At 40.3% G+C, this 20,920-nt stretch overlaps 1 protein-coding gene across 1 annotated transcript in view; it reads right to left on the bottom strand.

Moving 5' to 3' along the window:
* PAH (phenylalanine hydroxylase) overlaps positions 1-12,012 on the bottom strand; it is a 70,320-nt gene extending 58,308 nt beyond the window's left edge. Inside the window, exons 1-2 of the mRNA XM_082851194.1 lie at positions 11,857-12,012; positions 4,373-4,480 (exon numbers count right to left, since the gene is read on the bottom strand). Coding sequence (XP_082707320.1) covers positions 4,373-4,480; positions 11,857-11,916 — 168 coding nt within the window. The 5' untranslated portion in view covers positions 11,917-12,012. The remainder of the gene's footprint in view (positions 1-4,372; positions 4,481-11,856) is intronic.
* Between the last annotated feature and the right edge of the window lie 8,908 nt (positions 12,013-20,920).

Consider the following 20,920-nt stretch of genomic DNA (forward strand, 5'->3'; position numbering starts at 1 on the left):
ATCTTCCCGGACCGGGGCATGAACCCGTGTCCCCTATATTGGCAGATGGACTCTCAACCACTGCGCCACCAGGGAAACCCCCGTTAATCCTTTAACTATTTCTCATAGAGCTAAGAATTTAAGAGTCTCTGATGCTCCATGACTCTCCAAAATTAGGGTGCATAGAAATAATGAGAGCAAACATTTATTGAGCTCTTACTATGTGCCAGATACTTTAATAAGTACTTTGCATGTATTAATTCATTTAATTTTCACAACAGCCCTATAAAGCAAGCTTATTATTACCTTCATTTGAAAAATGAGGAAATAAGCCACCAAGAGGATAAGTAACTTTCCTAAGGTGACCCAGCTCACAGGTGGCACAACTGGTTTTTCAACCGAAACAGTTTTGTTCCAGACAACACAGTCTTAATCCCAATGCTGTTCTACTCCTCAGGGTCCCAAACCTAGGCTATAACTGATAGTCTGGAGCACCTAGCTCTAAAATAGCATAAGTTCAGTGGAACACTAGTGCCTGCAAAATGGTAATAGGTCTTTCTTGAACAAGGTTCCATGACCAAAAATGTCTGGGAAATTCTGAGTAAGATAGCATTGAAAAGATTTCCACTCTGCAGGGCTTTCCATGGTCTTTAATATTTTCACAGGCATGATGGCTCTCCAAAATCTAGACGCAGAATTTTTCAGCCATATTTACCCTTGTAACTCTCTAGTAAAACATCTACTAACTTGTGGCATTCAACAGAATATTGCTTAGAAAACACTGTCCAAAAGTGTAGTTTAGATTTTTCCTGTTTCTTTTTCTTTCTTTTTTTTGCCATCTATTACCTTTGATTTCATTTTATATGGTCTAGAAGTTTAGTGTCAACTACACAGTTTAAAGGGTTTGTCTGTAATTTTATCTAACACTTACTTCTCCATCTCGTTCAGATACCATGAAAGACATGAAGTACACAAATACACTGTGGCCACCATAATCCCTTGGTTCTACTAAGTTACTCTGCTTTTCTTTAATGGCGCTGCCCTGACTCTTGGTCATTGCCATTTGCTATAAATGTTCACAAAATATACTAAGTAATTCATTCTAAGTTTGGGGGTGTTTCTTTTTTTATTACTTTTTTGGGAAAAGAATTTTTAAATCAAGGCTTTTGACTGTCTCTAGTCATCTTTCTCCTCTTCACATGTTCTCAAAGATTTCTGATGGGCTCAGTCATACCATGCATTTCACATAGCACATAAAACCTCATGGCCCCAGGGAGGTATGGCTCATTAGCCCTACTTTATAGATGAGTAAACAAAGGCACACATGTTAAACAACCGGTCAAGGTCAATGAACTCTGGGATTCAACCATCCCACATACAGTCCATGCTCCTTGGGTGCATTCATCCTCATAATTTAGTTACTTGTGGCTTATTTATTAGGTTGAAAACATCCTGTTAATTTACTATTACTTAATTTATTAACCCTGACTACGGCCTGACCTCTTAAGAGGAAAATGCTGATGAACCGTATAACACAAAGACTAGAATGTGACATTCCTATATTTTACGGATATAGTCTATCTTACAACCAGCTTGTCGTTCAGACAGCACTCTCTCTCTTTTGTATACTCATTTCTTGCTCTCATTCAGGCGGACATTTTCTTCCTCCTTTTGGATATCCAAGTTTAATTTCTTTAAAATAGACTATTTTTTAGATGAATTTTATATTTACAGAAAAAATTGAGAGGATAGTACAGAGAATTCCCATATACTCTATATCCGGTTTCCCCGAATATTAATGTCTTGTATTAGTATGGAACAAGTGTTACAGTTAATGAACCAATGTTGATACCTTATCACAAACTAAAGACCATACTTTATTGGAATTTCTTCAGTTTCTATCTCATGTCCTTTTTCTGCTCTACAATCCCACTCAGGTCACTACATTATGTTTAGCTGTCATATCCCTTTAGGTTCCTTTTCACTGTGACAACTCCTCAGACACTTCTTGTTTTTGATGACCTCGACAGTTTTGAAGAGTACTGGTCAAGTATTTTGTATTCTGTCCCTTAACTGGAGTTTGCCTGATGTTTTCCTTATGGTTAGACTGGGGTTATGGGTTTGGGGGAGGAAGGCCACAGAGGTAAAAGGCCATTTCATCAAGTCACTCTCCATGGCCCAGACCTAAGGAGTGGGAGCTATGCTCTCCTTCTCTGACTCCAGAGGATCTACTTAAATTATTTGGCATTCCTCTGCCTGGGAGATTGGTCTCTTCTCCATCTATTTATGTATGCAGTCACCATGTAGAATTTAATTAAAGTACTAGGGGTAAAAAATTACTTGCTTCAAAAATATTCCTTCTTAAAATCCAGGGCAAAAGTGTTGTTTTTTGTTTTTTTTGTTTTTTTTTTTTTGTTGTTGTTGTTGTTTTTGCGGTACGCGGGCCTCTCACTGCTGTGGCCTCTCCCGTTGCAGAGCACAGGCTCCGAACACGCAGGCTCAGCGGCCATAGCTCACGGGCCCAGCTGCTCCGCGGCATGTGGGGTCCTCCCGGACCGGGACACGAACCTGTGTCCCCTGCATCGGCAGGCGGACTCCCAACCACTGCGCCACCAGGGAAGCCCTGTTTGTTTGTTTTTAAAGACCTTCTTGTTAAAATTAATTTTGGCTGCATTGGATCTTTATTGCTGCACACAGGCTTTCTCTAGTTGTGGCGAGCAGGGGCTACTCTTCGTTGCGGTGCGCGGACTTCTCATTGCGGTGGCTTCTCTTGCTGCGGAGCACGGGCTCTAGGTGTGCGGGCTTCAGTAGTTGTGGCTCGTGGGCTCTAGAGCGCAGGCTCAGCAGTTGTGGCACATGGGTTTAGCTGCTCTGCGGCATGTGGGATCTTCCCGGACCAGGGCTCGAACCCATGTCCCCTGCATTGGCGGGCAGATTCTTAACCACTGCGCCACCATGGAAGCCCCTGAAAGTGTTTTTGAAAAGTCTAATTTCCTTTGCTCATATTTAAATTAAATTTCACTCTTAATTGAACATTTAATATGTATATTGAAACTGAGTCTGCCAGCAATCCCACTACTGGGCATATACCCTGAGAAAACCATAATTCAAAAAGAGTCATGTACCACAATGTTCATTTCAGCACTATTTACAATAGTCAGGACGTGGAAGCAACCTAAGTGTCCATCAACAGATGAATGGATAAAGAAGATGTGGCACATATACACAACGGAATGTTACTCAGCCGTAAAAAGAAATGAAACTGAGTTATTTGTAGTGAGGTGGATGGACCTAGAGTCTGTCATACAGAGTGAAGTAAGTCAGAAGAGAAAAACAAATACCGTATGCTAACACATATGGAATCTAAAAAAAGAGAGAAAAGGTTCTGATGAACCTAGGGGCAGGACAGGAATAAAGACACAGACGTAGAGAATGGACTTGAGGACACGGGGAGGGGGAAGGGTAAGCTGGGATGAAGTGAGAGAGTGGCATGGACATATATACACTACCAAATGTAAAATAGATAGCTAGTGGGAAGCAGCCGCATGGCACAGAGAGATCAGCTCAGTGCTTTGCGACCACCTGGTGGGGGGGATAAGGAAGGTGGGAGGGAGGCTCAAGAGGGAGGGGATATGGGGATATACGTATGCATATATCTGATTCACTTTGTTATACAGCAGAAACTAACACAACACTGTAAAGCAATTATACTCTAATAAAGATGTTAAAAGAAAAACAAAAAAAAACTGAGTCTGACACAAAGATGACTCACACAAGGCTCCTTGCCTGAAGAAACTATCCTGGGGTCAAACAGAATACATTTCACAAGGCAAATAAGTGCTGCAGTTAAAAGTTAAAGAGTGCTTCGGGAACACTGAGAGGATAGCACAGGTGTCCTTCTGTATCCATGCAGAAACAGTTCCAGGACCCCATGGGTACCAAAATCCTCGGATGCTCAAGACCCTTATAGAAGATGGTAATAGTGGTACAATGAATACATTCTGCCCTCCCTACCAATGGGCTGCATACCTGCGGATTCAGCCAAACCCAGATCAAAATTTTGGTTGAATCCGAGGGATGTAGGACTCGCAAACATGAAGGCTTGACTGTAATTAATTCAAGGAAAGTTTGATGAAAGAAGAGTGAGTCCAACACTGGCTTCCTGGTGTGCAGCCAGTGATTGTGAATGATCCTAATTATGAAATGGAGAAGCCTTAGCTCAGAGAGAATGAAAGACTTAACTAAGTTCACACAGTTGGGTCACGTATGAGCCTAAGCTGAGAATCAAGTCTTCCAATTCCAGATCCTATGTCCTTTTCGCTACATCAAACTAGAAGATAACACAGAAGTCTGCTATGCCATTATTCAAGGCGGAAATGAATAAAGCACTTACCTCAAATAAACGTAAGACTTTGGCCAGCGCACCAACTTCTTCTTTGAGTGAGAAGATCAGTGATATGGCACTGTTTTGATTGGAGTTGTCTTCAATGTAGCTTGTTTCCTACAGGATTAAATGCATTTGGGTAAAATGTTTTTCACAGCTCAGCAATTCATTCCTGTGAAGCCTCCAAGGAAGAGGCGAGCATGAACTTCCTCTTCTGGTTAAGTCTTGGAATGCAATGGGCTACATATATTCTCTACAGAAGTATATGTGTGGCGGAAAAGAAGTAAATCAAGGGAAGTAAAATGTTCAGTGGTGCTCTTAGATCAGACTTCAACTTTAGAAAGCTCTAATTATTCACAAATGTCACCAGTTACACTATAGATTCACTGCCTTTTTAATGAGCACCTACCAAGTGCTAGGTACAATTAGGGCTCTGAGAGAAACAAAGATGAATGAGAGGATGCCCCATTCATCAGAAGTTCAAATATACATACACATACGAGATAAATTAAAAAAGATCTTAGAGGTGGTATAATATGGTACAATAATTGTCCCAGGAAAACATTGAGAAATACAGGGTGGAAAATACTAAAAATAGAACACACACAGGCTTTTGAGTCCAAAGACATGGGTTGGAATCCTCTCTCTTCCATTTACCAACCAGAACACTTTGGGATAGCTTAGGCTGCTTAACTTCCTCACGTGTGAAAGCAGGCTAATCTGTAGTCATGACAAGCCCTGTCAAAACAGTATTCAGATGATGAAAAAGATAAAATAGTTTAAATATAATATTAAGAGAAATATGTAAAAATGATGGAAATATTAAGAATACCCACGAATGATTTCTTGGCCTTTGGCAAAGATGTCATGGGAACATTAAACTTGTTCCCAGATGCTGGGGTCTGAGACACCAATTGTTGAAAAAGAGTCAGTAAGTACATAAGAGCACATATATAACTTATTGGAAGATGGATGCCTTCAAACAGCAAAGAATGTCAAGGATCTAGCAACTTTCTACATGCCTGTGACAGCAAATTAAGGTGGGACTAGGGTTGCCATTCCAGAAAGGGTTTGCCAAAATCTTTTAAAATTTTAAAGTTAAGTGTTAAATTAAGTTTTACAATAATACATAGAGTTCCATGTGTGCTTTCAAATAAACAGCATATACCTAAAACTGGGGGGAAAAAAAACAACCCATGCAGAACAATTACTCTCTTGTAAGCAAGTTAATGAAATTAGTGGAATGGCTGTTACATCATCTCCATGAGAAGGCTGCGCTGGGCAGGGTCTCAGTGACTTGGCATCATAAGCCCTGTATGAACACGGATGACCCTCAGGATGAAATTCTTTTAATTCAGATTCTCCCAGAACCTTACCTGAAACAGAGGTGCATGGGAAGAACCAGAATTATCAGCAAGTGTGATTAGAGGAAGCCTTAAATGAATTGCAAAACTGAACTGCTATATATCCTTATATGGACCATGATATTATCTTTCTAAAAATTATTTTAATCTACCGTACATTAAAAGCCCCTATAATGTCCCAGATATTATAAAAAGCACTTGATTTGGATTATCTCATTTAATTTTTTTTTTTTTGCGGTACGCGGGCCTCTCACTGTTGTGGCCTCTCCCATTGTGGAGCACAGGCTCCGGACGTGCACGCTCAGCGGCCATGGCTCACAGGCCCAGCCACTCTGCGGCACGTGGGATCTTCCAGGACCGGGGCACGAACCCGCGTCCCCTGCATCGGCAGGCGGACTCTCAACCACTGCGCCACTAGGGAAGCTCTATCTCATTTAATTTTGATAACAATCTAGAAAGTAGGTTTTATTATTTTCCAAGTGCCCCTTTTATTGATGACAAAATGAAGGTTTAGAGAAGTTAAGTAACTTGTCCAGAGTTTTAGGGTTAGCAGTGGAACCCATGCCACTGGATCCCAGCACGCTGTCCATGAATCACAGCTTCCTGCAGGCTCTGCTTTACCTTCCGTCTCTAGTAAACCCTGCCAGAGACACGCAGAGCAGTCTCTGATGTCAGTCTTCTTCCTAGGAGAGGACAGTGAGCCCTCAGTTCTTTCCAGTTTCCTTGAAATGACAAAAGATTTCCATTTCTAATTCACTTGGCAACATTCTCCTCTCCTGTTGGCCTCCAAGAGAGGGAGCCTATTTCTGACACACCTCAATGGTGTCACCTATGACTGGGGCAATTCAGACGTGAACGCACCATGCTTGAAACTCTGTCATCCACCACTTTCCCACTCCTGTGTGTGTCCAGCCAATCACCAAGTCCAGTCTGACCTTCTCCAGAAATAATTCTCGGGGTCAGGTCCTTCTTTGGTTCCCACTGCCACCACAGTAACCCAGCTCTTAGTGATCTGCAGTGATTGAGCCCTGCTAGCAGAATTTGGCTCGTGTCCTTATTCTACTCAGTATTCTTTAGGGGCTCCCCATGGCCAACAGGATACAAGACCTCTTTGTGATATTCAAAAGTCCCCTTAGTACCCCATCTCCTGAGCTTCACCCACAGGAACCTCCCCTCCAGAAAACTGGTTCCTCCTTGCCCTTTCAACTCCTCATCAGAGTAAATGCACTGCATCCCTCCCTCTCCCCCATCCTCAAAAGCCCTCTTGGGTCTCACTTCTCTCAGAAAACCTATGTACTCCTCAGCCAAAGTGAACAATCCCTCCTTGATCTGTTTGTTCCATTTGGCCTCTGATACCCACATGGGACTTGATAATTGACTCAAAGAGGTGGACTTGTCTTAAGAGTTCGTCTAGTTCCACACTCTCATTTTTCAGATGGGGAGACTATGGGCCACCTGAGATCATCACACAGGCAGTGGGTGGCAGATTAAGAACTCAGGCTCCTGCTATGGAAAACAGTATGGAGTTTCCTCAAAAAACTAAAAATAGAATTGCCATATGATCCAGCAGTCCCACTCCTGGGCATATATCCAGACAAAACTCTAATTCGAAAAGATACATGCACGCCAATGTTCACAGCAGCACTATTCACAATAGCCAAGACATGGAAGCAACCTAAATGCCCATCAACAGAGGAATGGATAAAGAAGATGTGGTACATATATACAATGGAATATTACTCGGCCATAAAAAAGAATGAAATAATGCCATTTGCAGCAACATGGATGGGAGCTAGAGAGTGTCATATTAAGCGAAGAAATTCAGACAGAGAAAGAGAAATATCGTATGATATCGCTTATATGTGTAATCTAAAAAAACAATGAACTTATTTCAGACTCACAGACTTAGAGAATGAACTTATGGTTGCCAGTGGGGGAAGGGTGAGGGGAAGGGATAGTTAGGGAGTTTGGGATTGACGTGTACACACTGCTGTATTTAAAATGGATAACCAGCAAGGACCTACAGTATAGCACAGGGAACTCTGCTCAATACTCTGTAGCAACCTAATTAGGAAAAGAATTTGGAAAAGAATAGATACTTGTATATGTATAACTGAATCACTTTGTTGTACACCTGAAACTAACACAACATTGTTAATCAACTATATTCCCATGTAAAATAAAAAGTGAAATAAAAAAGAAGTGTTATGATGGAGAGAAAAAAAAGATGTGGTATATATATACAATGGAATACTACTCAGCCATGAAAAGAATGAAATAATGCCATTTGCAGCAACATGGATGGATCTAGAGATTATCATACTAAGTGAAGTAAGTCAGACAGAAAAAGACAAATACCATACGATATCACTTATATGTGGAATCTAAAATATGACATAAATGAACTTCCAAGAAATAGAAATAGACTCACAGACATAGAGAACAGACTTGTGGTTGCCAAGGGGGAGAGGGGGGTGGGGGAGGGATGGATTGAGAGTTTGGGATTGGAAGATGCAAACTATTATATATGGAATGGATAAACAATGTCTTACTGTGTAGCACAGGGAACTATATTCAGTATCCTGTAATAAACCATAATGGAAAAGAATATATATGTATATGTATGGCTGAATCACTTTGCTGTGCGGCAGGAACTAGCACAGCATTGTGAATCTACTATACTTCAATAAAATTAATTAATTAACAAAAAAAAGAACTCAGGCTCCTAAATGTCATTCATTCTATACAATTCCCTCTGCTATAGACACAATGTCCACATTAAAGGCTCTGTTTCTTGCATAGTAAGGGCTGTACTCTGGTCCAATCACCAGAAGGTTACTCAATACCACTCTTAACAGCCTATACCTTACCCACGTCTGTCCCCTTTCACTTTCGTCATTCTCCCCATATACTTTCTAGATCAGGGTTTCTAAGTGGATGTTCCTTGGGTCTCCACTCCAAAATTACCTCGTGATTCCTTGTTTGAATGCAGATTCCTGGGCCCCACCCAAACCTACCAAATCAGAATATTTGGTGTAGGATCTTAGAATCTGCATTTTCAAAAGCATCGCAGAGGACTCTTAACCATGCAAGATTTTGAAACCACTGATAAATATATAGCCTATTTTTTTTAATTACGACTTTTCTCATCTGTGTCTGCAAATTCACATTTACCATAAGGCTCTACTCTTTATTGTTATTAATATTGAAAGTAGAGCCGGCCACGACTGAGTACCCACCATGTGCCCAGAGCCATATCTGGTACTTTTTACAGTTAATAAACATCACCATTGGTAGAAACTAGCACTGGCAGAAAAAAACAGTTTACATATAATAGCTTATTCAGTCCTCACAATCGCCCCATGAGATGGGTGCTGTTATTTTGAAAATGAAGGAATACACTCAGCAAGATTAAGTGGCTTGTCCAAGGACACTCAGCTAACGAGCGGCAGAGTCTGCATGTGAACCCAGGTCCAACAACTCCAAAATCCTTAATCCACCCCCCAGTGACCCAACTGGGACAATAGCTCCCCTTTTCAAAGCTTGAGGGACTTGAAACGAAAGGAAGCCCATGGAATTTTGTGAAATGGTGTGGCCTTGATTGGATTCCGATTCCAGCATTGTTATGCGGATCAGCATGAGATCTTGGACAAACCTCTTCCAGAACGTGTTTATAATGGCTCATAACTATACTTTATTTGTTTCCAATAGACATATGAGTTGACTTAGAAAGACATGTACACTCGGGCCGCATAAAGGTAGAGAAAAGTAGCTCCGAAACGAGAAAAGAAGGAAGAGGGCAGGGAGAGAAAACTTTACTGGCAACCAAGAAGGAAAGGATTTTGATCGCTGAGCAATACTCTTAACAATAGAAATATATTCTCCTTGGTTGTGTCTAATAAACACATTCTGCTATCTTTGGAAAAGAGCAGTTTTCACAATTACCAGCAATTAATCTGCAGCAAGGATATTCCAGCGGCACTGACTTTCAATCGTAGTGCTTTTTGGGGTCATGGGAGGAGGTGTGTATGCACATGTGTGATTATACATACACACATCTACAGTGTAAGACACCCCAAAACAAGATGCAGACATCCTGCCTTGGACATACTCTGCCTCTGTATTCCAGAATTTATCTACAGGAGGAAGCAGTGTGGTGGAGGAGTACACAGGGTGTTGGAGTCACATCTGGGTTTGAACCCTGGCTTTGTGCCAGTCAGAGCTGTGATTTCTGAGTTCCCTTAATCTTTTAATCCATCACCCTGTTCTATGTTCTTTACAGCACTTATCTCTACATGAAAGTATATGTTCATTGGGTGAATGTTTTTTACTGTCTGTCTCCTCCACAAGAATGTAATTTTCATCAGGGCAGAGGTTCTACTGTGCCTGGCTCAGAGTAGGTGCTCAGTAAGTCCTTGTTGAGTGGATGAATGAGCTGAACATCTTTCGCAGGATTGTTGTGCTCGCAGGTGGAGACCAGCCTTATGTCAGGATTACATCTAGTGTGTTCTGTTCAGAAATGTGTCTTTTTTGCAGATTGTCAGAGCTGGAAGGAGTCCTGAAGACTATTCTAGTTCAAAATCCGCACCCCCCCCCCAATTTTACAGATACCAGACTGAGCCTCTCCAGCCCGATTAGGTGACTTCCCAGTACATAGCTTCAGTAAACCAAACATGAGAGCCCACAACTCCTAACTCCAGGTCTGGCATCTTACCACTGCAAAGCTCCACCAGCCACTGTGCTTGACTCAGTGTGTGTTCCTCCTGCCAACGTTCTGATGCATTTTGTTGAACAAACAAATCATTTCTGGCTAGACACCCCTGGCATTTTCCTATGCTCCAGGAAGTGTGCTAAGACCTTTATAGACATTATTTCACTTGATTCTCATACTAACTCTATAATGTGCATATTTTTATTCCAATGTTTCATATGAATAGACCTGAGGATCTGCAAAGTTAAATCCCTTGCTTTCAACACACGGGTGTTACAGAGCACTCTCTAAACCCTCCTCTTTACCCCCAGTCATCGACAGCGACAATTTGTGGTTCTCCATCTTCTAAGTGCTCTACAAATAAAACTTTAGTCCCCAGAGCTCCCTAACCAGATCGCTGCCCCTAACCTCCCGCCATAGTCACGGGGGCCCCACGGCCAGCAGCACAGAAGCTAAACGATGGCAAAGCTGGCATCTGTTCTGGGATCTGTCTGACGCCCATGCCATCCCTCTTCAACACGAAGTTCTGTCTCCCAAGCCCTACGTACCATTTTCAAAGGAAGTCTTTCTTTCAGGACTCAAAAAAAGTTAGTCCAAAGTTCTGCAGTCTCTAGTTACACTAAAACATCAGTCATCCTCTGCTGTCCAGGCTCCCTGTTCTCTAGATTGTTCTCACTAATCCTACAGTTGACAGATGCCTTAGACCCACGTTATCTCCCAGGGCTGGGCTTTAAGTCTGAACCCCAGAATCTGGGAGTGTCATCAGTCGATTAAAGAGTGTATTCTGCAGTTGTTCACCTCAAGGGAAAGGCAAAAGTTCTAGCGAACGGAATACACCCTGGACATTATCCCTGCCACATTTAGGGCTCTCTTACATTCCAAGTCCAAGGCTAACTCTTGTGCATTTTCCCCTCTTTTAAATTTTCTTCTTCCTCAGGTCTGAGTAAGTGTGAGACGTCTTCATACCCCATTTTCTCCCAAAGGTGAAAAAAAGCTACAATTTCTCATAATTTTGCCATTTTGATACCTGGTTGAGAACAGTTATAAACATCAAAGGAGAGCAGATCTGCATGGACCCCAACTGCCACTCCAGATCGTCAAGGACCAGTTTACAGAAGATACAGGCAGTGATTTGTCCAAAGACAGGCAACTAGCTGGTGGCAGCTCTGGAAGCCAGCTCCCTGACTCCTCAAGCCGTGCTCTTTCCCTGAAAGCCACACAGGGCAGATGTCCTCTCACTGGGAAACATTTGTTGAGCACGTGTTATCTGTCAACTTCCTAGACATTTTCATCATCTTCAAATGAATTCAACCTTCCTGGTGAGCTCAAGGGAGTAGGAAAACCCAACACTCCTCAGACCTCTTTCCACCGGGGGCCAAACTCCCCTCCCTGCGCAGCTAAGGCCCGCCCTGGCTCACCTGTCCAAAGTCGCTGAGTTTCCTGACCGAGCCTCCGTTCTGCAGGACCACGGCTGACATGCTAGCTCCCAGCGCGTGCGGTCTCCGGAGCTCTGGGGCTTCAGTCGCAGGCGGGTTTGCAAACAGTGCAAACAGCACGTGGTGCTGAGGTTTTTAACCTGGCGTTAGGGAGGAGAGATTCCAAGCTGTCTCCTGCCGCGCTTAGCCGCCACAGTCACGCCCCCGGTGGGCGTTGTCCTGACGCGGCGAGCTCCGGGTCACCCCCGCCTGGACCGCTCTGAGGGGAGGGGCAGGGGGAGCGGGCCGGGGAGGGTGTGGCTGGTGACGGGAGTACGGACTTGGCTTGCCCGCCTTGGATGGAGGAAGGCCAACGAGAGAACGCAGGGCCAAATGTGCCCTGGCGATGAGACAGGTTTGGCACTTCTGGGACTCTCAGAAGCCTGGGCACGGGCTCTCTGCGATTGGTGTAAACCTGTGACAGCCGGATGATAACCTTTATAAGAAACAGAGCCAAGATCTTAACTGAGATGGGGGAGGGGGGATTCCTTTCTATGTTACCACTAAGGAAACTGCCTTTTTTGTGCTCTGACTTCAGAACATCACATATAGGTGATGTTGTGAACGCTGGTCACAGTGGCTAAGGAGCAAAGAGAATAATAAGATAAACGACCTGGGTTGAAATGCAGCCATGTGTCCCGGAGCTGTTTACATCACTGCTGGGAGCACCCAGAAGAGGACGCAAGCTCAGTCTTGCCAGGATGTTTTAAGAATGTGGATAAGAGAAAGAATGAGGTGATGCATTTAACACTTAGTACAGTTCATGCCATATAGTTAAACACTCCATAACCAGAAGTTATTGCTTAAAAGTATGCAACAACAAATGCTTACTGCGGACCCCTCTGTGGCATGCCAGGTGGTACTGGGGATACAGCAGTGAATTAAGTGGAGGACCCTGCCTTCTGCCACACCCGTGCTGCCATTCTGGGAGGGAGACAGAAAACAAACAAATAAATAAGTTTAGGCAGAGCTAAGCCTTCTGAAGAAAATAAAATAGGGAGATGGGCTAGTAGGCAGGAAAATGTCATTCACCTCCGTTTTTTCAGACCCAGGAACTGAGACGAGGCATTCATTGCCACCAGGCAAAACAAAATATAAAAGAGCACCGCAGAGTCAGAAGTTCAGAAAGGATGTGAAAAAATCAAGGGCATCAAGACCTTGAGTGCCTGCCTAATATTTAGCCAGGAGAGGGCAATGGGCTAAGAGAAAACAAGCCAATAATAGAGGTTGCTAGAAATCCGCCCCCTCCCCTCCCATAATCCTTTGACGGAATGACCAAGCACCTTCCAAAAGAGAAAAAAAATCTCCGATTCAGGATTCAAAACAAACAGATGAACTCCTGATTCCACCACTGATTAACTTTGGTCAAGTCCATGCCTCAGTTTCTTTGTCTTTAAAATGGGGCTTTAAGGGTTGCTGTTTAAGATTCTTTGAGCCTGTATGATGTGCCAGGCTTTCTACTGACTGCTAAGAAGACAGATATACGTTAAGTGTAATTTCTGTCCAAAAGAAGTCCTTGGGTGTGTGATTAATATTCTCTATGGTAAGTTGGAAGATCAGTGTTTTTGAACATGGGAGGGCAAGACCTTGACTTCCACCCTCAGGAGAATCGGTATCCTTTATCTGACTCCAGTGGTTTTCTAGTGTGGTCGACACGAAATGAAGAGTTTTACTGCACCCTAGGATTGCCTTGCAAACATCACGTCATCCCTTGATGTTGCTGGCATACTAAGGAGAGCAATGAATGTGACAGTGCCTGTTGTATTGCCATATAACAGGCATGCAATGAATGAAAACAGCAGTAACAGCTACTTACTTACATGCACATTGTATGTTAGACACTGCCAAGCTCTCCCCATGCATGATTTCATTTCTTCCCTCATAAACTTGAACCGTGCACCCCCACTTTATAAATAAGGAAACTGAGACACAGAAAGTTTAGATAAGTAGTTCAAAGTCAAACTACTTTTCACCCAATTCCAAGACACTGGGTCATAAATACTCTTCCTTCCCTTTTTAAAATAAGACCAACACTGACTTTTAGGACAACAAAATAATAGCACACTTCTCTTTTCTTTTCACACCTACTAAAAATGGAATCCTTAATTTCCTCTCACATAAAAATGCCCCGGATCTGTGTTGGGAGGAGAGTGCAACTGGTTGTCTGCTACTTCAGAGAAAATCACTTAATAGCTTCTTTTAAAAATTATTCTGGCAAAAAGGGAAAACGTATCCATGAAATAAGATAAAAACTCACTTAAGATGAGATTGATGGTGACATGAATTTTGTAGATGATTTTCAAACTAGCATTTTAATTGGGATGGAATATAATGTGTTGCTGTTATGAACAAGGGCAGTGCTGAGTCCTAAGAAAATTGATGTAGAAGGAACATTCAAGAATTCAGCCTATAGACCACTGAGATATTGTGAATGGCCAGAAAGGGGTGGGCACCATGTCGCAAGATGTGCAGCTGTGTACCTGGTAAACTTAGGGCTGACCTTCATTGATTTGGAAGTTGAAGATTTCCCAATCACTGCATGTTATCAATCGCTTTTCATTTAACCTCACAGGTAGAGAAGTAAGTTAATCATAACCTCTGAGTTCATGGCCAAAAATCAAAGCTTCCAAGGCCCCTCTCTTGTTTTATTTATTCATTCTCTTTTATCTTCATTCCCCACTCCCATTCCCTTACCCCAGAGGCCACATCCTTAACATGTTTTAATATTTAGCCATGGATTTGTTAAATGCAGGGAAATATTGGAGTGTGTATGTATTTTTCATGGATATGAGTGATGTCGTAGTATAGATTTACTATGGTATATACATGTACTATAGATTGCATGGTTTCTAACTTTTTTCTTTCAGCTACGTTCTTAGGATGTAGCCATGCTGCTGAATGTACTGGTTCTTTGTACTTTTAACTGGAGTAGAGTATTCCACCGTGTGTATCCACCACATTTGATTTCTCCATTCCCCAGTGATGGACACCTAGGCTATCTCTAATTTTCCACCACCCCAAACAATACTGCAGTAAGCAACCTCATCCTTGTCCGCTTATATACCTGTGTGAGAATTTTTCTGGGATAGAAGGGTAGGGTCCTGAATCATGGGGAACGTGCGTTCTTAATTTCACAAAGTACTGCCAGACTGCCCCTTTGAACAGCTTGTACTAGTCCACACTCCCACAAGTAGGGCAAAAGAGTTCCTGTTGCTGGGTATCCTCAGTATTTGGCTTTTTCCAAGTGTCTGATTCTTTGCCAGTCTACTCAGTGAGAAAAGGTATGTTCTTGCTGTTTTTAATTTGCATCCCTCCTCTAACGAATGAGTTTGAGTACCTCTTTCTACACCATGCCACATAAGATTTCCCATACTTTCAATAGTTCATTATCAAATACTTTGCCTATTTTTCTGTTGGGTTTCCTGGTTTTTGTCTTGATTTGCAGGAATAATTTGCATGGTCTAGATATTACCCTCATGCCTTTCTCAAGTCACAAAGATACCATCTCCCAATCTATCACTCTCAGTTAACTGTCAGCTGATGTCTTTCCTTGAGAAAAAATATAATTCAGATGTAATAAAAATCCATCTTAAAATAATGTTGTGGTTTGTGCTATTGGGGTCTTTTTAAGAAGTCCCTCCTCATCCCTAAGTTGCTAAGATATTCTCTTCTTTCTTCTGTCATCCTTAGAGTTTTCTCTTTCACATTCAGATCTTTAATCTTTCTGTATCTTTTGTATATGGGATATGGTAATCACCCAGTTGTTTTTTCTTCTCCCTCCATATCATGAGTCAGTTTTTCAATAACATGGGCAAAGACTTTTCCCCAATTTTTAGGTCAGAATTTTCTGAGTTGAGATGAAATTGCCATTTATACCTGAGTCTTTCTCTAAAGCTTAATTTTATTCCATTGGTTTACTGCATTATGTCTCCTCTTGCGTCCATATCATACTGCATTTATTATTACAATATGGTTTGGTAGTATATCTTAATATCTGGTTGTCAAGTCTCCCTTCTTGACTGTATTTTTTCCCAAAGTTTATTTGTCTATTAATGCACACTTATTCTTCCATATTTCAGCTGAGACATTAATTGCTTTAACTCTGAATGTATTGGCTAATCTAGGGACACTTGTGTTAAACAGGAGTAGTCAAGAGTAGACATACATGCTAGGTCCCAATTTGTTATGAATGCAGCCAAAGTTTCTCCATCAATATTATGCTAAATGTATGTTTTTGATGTTATAACTATCATCAGGTTTATGAACCCCTCTCTGCCCCCTGTGTGCTGAGGCATATTTTTATCATAAAGCAATGAATTTAGCAAATGCTTTTTCTACATCTACTGAGAAAATTATGTGATGTATTCCTTTTAGTCTATTAATGTGATGAATCACATTGGTAGATTTTTTTAGATGTTAAACTCTTCTTACAAACTAGGATAAACCTTCCTTAATTATGATATGTTAATTTTTATTACACTATTAGATATGGTTATCTTATGTTTTATGTAAGATTTTCCCATCTCTGTTTATTAGTGAAATGAAACTGCAATTTTATTACTTGTACCATCATCACCCTATTTTGACATCAAGATTACCGTAGCCCTACACGAGGAGTTGTACAACTTTCCCTGTTTTTATAATTTCTGGAACAACCTATAAGATAGAAATTATTTGTTTCATGAAGATTTGGTAGGGTAGGACCTCTTGTAAATATACTGGACCTGAAAGTTTGGGAGGCAGGAAAAGTAATGGATTATAGTTCAACTTATTTAACTATTATTGGCATATTTATGTTTTCTGTTTCTTCTCATTTTATATTTTTTTCAGAAATTAATTCAGTCTGTCAAGGTCTCAACAAAACTAACATATTATTGTTCAAAACATTCTTTTCTTATTTTGTGAAGTTCTATTGTGTCTACATTTATTTTTCCTGTTTCATTTTGTATTTTGTTTATTTGAATCTTCTCTTATTCTGCCGGATATTTGTCCAATGTGAGTCAGCATTACATAAGACTGCTCCTCTTTATTTTTTGTGTTGTCAGTTATATCATTGTTTCTCCCCACTTTTCTTTATTATGTCTTTGTTTGAGCTTGTTTTGTTGTTCTTTTCCCAACTTCTTGAGTTGAACACTTATTTGTTTTTTCCTTCTTTTTTTCCTGATAAATGCATTTAAAACGAAACGTTTCTAAGTACTGCTTTGGCTGTGTCTCATTAATTTGATACAGTCAGTGTTTTTTACTATTGTTTGGTTCTAAATTTTGAATATAATTTTCTCAATAATCCAAGGGTTATTAGTAATCTACTATTTAATTCAAGGTACTTGAGATATTTTTAACTTTCATTTCTTAATTTTTAACTGAATTACATCATGGTTAAAGAGCCCAGTCTTTATGATTGTGATTTTTTGGAGTTTATTGAAGCTTTCTTGGTGGCCAAGCACATGTGGTCAATTTTTGTAAATGTTCGGGCATGCTAGCAAAGAATAGGTATTCTTTATTTCTCGGATATAGGTAGATAGATAGATATAGATATTTTAACATACTAATTTCAGAAGTTAATAAATCAGACAAAAATGATGTAGAACACAAACAATACATTCAAACGTTTACACATAGATTATAAGTATGTATGTATACATATATATCTTGTGTTTTAATCTAATCTGATAATTCCATCTTTTTATTAGAAAGTTTAACCCATTTACATTTATTATAACAACTTTTATGGTAGGACTACTTCTGCTATTTTATTTCATATTTTCTATTTCCTGCACTTTTTATTTCATTTCCTCCTTTTGAACCTTTCTATAGAAGAATAGATTAAGTTTTCTTCTTATGATTAAGAAGTTATCCTTTCTATTTGTTTTTCTTTGCTGATTGTTATGAGCTGAAATATTTGTGTCCCCCAAAATTTATATGTTGAAGCTTAATCCTCAATGTGATGGTGTTTGGAACTGAAGACTTTGGGAGATAATTAGGTCATAAAGGTAGAGCCCTCATGAGTGGGATTAGTGCCCTTATAAGAAAAGACATGAGAGAGTTTGTTTCTTCTCTCTCTGTTCTTCACTATATGTAATATAATGAGAAGATGGCTATCTGGAAACCAGGAAGGGAGCTCTCACCAAACAGTAGATCTGCCGGCAGCTTGATCTTGGACTTCCCAGCCTCCAAAACAGTAAGGAAAAAAAAAATTGCTGTTTTATCCACCTAGTCTATGTATGGTATATTTATTATAGCAGACCAAAACTGACTAAGACACTTGTTATCTCTGTTATTTATTTTTTCCATTGAGATATGATTTTTAATTTCATTATTTGTGTTTGAAGAGTTAAACACTCATGTGGATCAAAAATCCAAAAGTAAAAGCATAAATAGTGAAAATTCTGTCACACTCCCATATCCTTCAGGCACCTGATTCTCTTCCCCAAAGACAGCCAATGTTATTATTTTCTTCCAGAGACTTTTAAGCAGATATGTGTTTGTATTTGTGCGTGTACATGTATTCTTTCTCCTCCTTTCAAATAGTAGCACAATATACATGATATCTTGTCATTTTGAACTTTTAACTTAATAATATGTCTTGAAATCACCCTGTTTACTACGTATACCTTCCTCATTCTTTTTTAATAGCTCCATTGTACTTCTTTCTATGAATTATCATAATTTAATTGGTACTCTGTTAATTAACATTATTGTAGTTTCCAACCTTTTGCCATTACAAATAATGCTGTGATGAATAACTTTGTATATGTATCATTTTACACATAAGTTAGAATATGTCTGTATGAAAAAAAGACTCTAAGTAGAATTTCTGGGTCAAAGGAGTGGGATATTTATCATTTCAATAGATAATAAAAATTATTAATTATCCTCCAGAGGGTAACCATATAATTTATCATCCAAACTGGAATTTTTTGATAGTGAAAGGAGTGCTAGTGATAATTACACTGACACAACAGATATAAATTGGAACTATCCCAGGCAAATCATTATGTGTAGTTTCCCAATCCATATGGGTTCTACCAATTTATATACTACCAGAAAAATGTGAGAGTGTCTATTTCCTATAATTTTCCAACCTAATATGAGGTTGCTTACCTCAGTATTGACAAATCTTGACAAGTAGGTTCAGATACACAGAAAGACCAGACATCACTTGAGTAAATCAAACAAATCAGCTGAGTCAGGATTCACAGCAAAAAGGTTATCAACATTATCTAGGGAGAAGCAGGGCTATAGCCCTCACAAGTGAGTACCCATACGTGGATGGTAATATCTGAGTGAATGAGAGACATATCAGACCTCATGGAAGCTTGGCACTCGCCTTCACACCAACCTGATGACCATGAGACTAAAACACGTCTGGACAGAGCCTTGCCTGGATCAAACAGAACTCATTGAATGACAAAATATTGATAATTACTGAAGCTAGGTGATAGGTAATTATTTTATTATCTCACTTTTATTGTATTTTTTGTCAATTTCCATAATAAAAACTTTTAAAAAGAGAAAAAAAAACAGAACTCATTAACCTCATCCATACATTGCATAAGCTTATGAAGACGCTACAGCACAAAACCTAGAACCAACTTCCCACTTATCAATCTCTTCACGCTAATATAAACTGCGTAAGCCAAGAACGTTTATGGATTTATTGCTGTGGGAGCAGAACAAATGTTAGATACCCAGACATGTGGCCTTTAGGCCAGCCATGAGGCCTCTTCTGCACTTAACAAATTTTAAAATCCTTGACAATCTGGAGGAAAAAGAAACTCATTATGGTTTTAATTAAAATATCTTTTATTTTGAGCATGGTTTCTATTTACTTTTCTGTGAACTATTTATACCTTGAGTTATACCCCTGCCCTTTACATTTTAAATCATCAGGCAGCACAGAGGCTTGGGCTTTATCCCAAAACCCTGCCCCCAGCCCCAGTTACACTGCACTGTGGATGATACCTGTTCTCCATGGAAGCATCTATAGTTATAATCTGGTATTGTTGTTCTCTGGCACACACACACAAAAGATGTCCAAATTATGATCATTTCTTTAATGGGGAGTTTTGTATTTAGCATGAAGATTTCCCATTGGGGGATTTTTAACATGGTTCTGTGGTCTGGGTGTTAGCTTCTGACTTAGAGAGGTTCAGCCCACAATAAATTGTCTCTTTGGGGTCATCTCACCATGCAGCCTAGTTCAAGTAAAACATACCTTTGTCCTGTCAATGGTGGAGTCTAGCTTGCTCTCACTGTGGCCATCCATCCATGTTCAATATTCAAATAAGTTAGAGAGTTTCTTGCCTTTATACATGAGTTAGGCATAGTCCCTACATCCCCCAAATTCCAGAGAACAAAGGCCAAGCTCTCTGTTACGTTCTTTTTAACCACCCTAACTTGGTAAGGTGAAGAGGAAAGATGTCTGGAAAGAAAGGAGAAATGTGACAGCACACTTATCAATGGAAAGAAAAAATTTCACAGCACACTAACAAATCTCTCTCTAATAAAATTCTCTATTCCGATCGTTTGTGTTGGTCTCTTAGACTCCTCTTATAAATCCTTAAAGTGAGTGATGAGTTGAAGGTTGCAAAATGGGCCTCACCATCTCTTAGAGTGTCCTGTAAGAGTCTCAGACTCCAAAACAACAACCACAAAACAATGACATTTAACATACCATTAGAGTAGTAGCAGAGCCTATGGGTCTCAAACAAATTCAGATGTTCCTTTAAGTGTGTAACTAGGGCCATGCATTTATGTAGAATTTAGAAAAGGAGAATGTTGGGAGGTAATTTCCCCAGCATTTCTGCATGTCTTGGACTACCTTTCCAAGGGTATTTGCACAGCAAACAGCCTTGGAAGTGGGAGATAGTATCTCCCTCTGGGTCAAAGGGCAGATTTGTTTCCTGATCAGCATAATAGATAGAGAACCTCTCCATCCCTGAAGAAATTCTATCATAATAAAATCTTTCTCCTCTCCCCAGAGAAGATTTTTGTTGTTCCAGGGTAA

The sequence above is a fragment of the Leucopleurus acutus genome (assembly GCF_964270905.1).
Source record: "Leucopleurus acutus genome assembly, chromosome: 11".
Classification (NCBI taxonomy): Eukaryota; Metazoa; Chordata; class Mammalia; order Artiodactyla; family Delphinidae; genus Leucopleurus; species Leucopleurus acutus.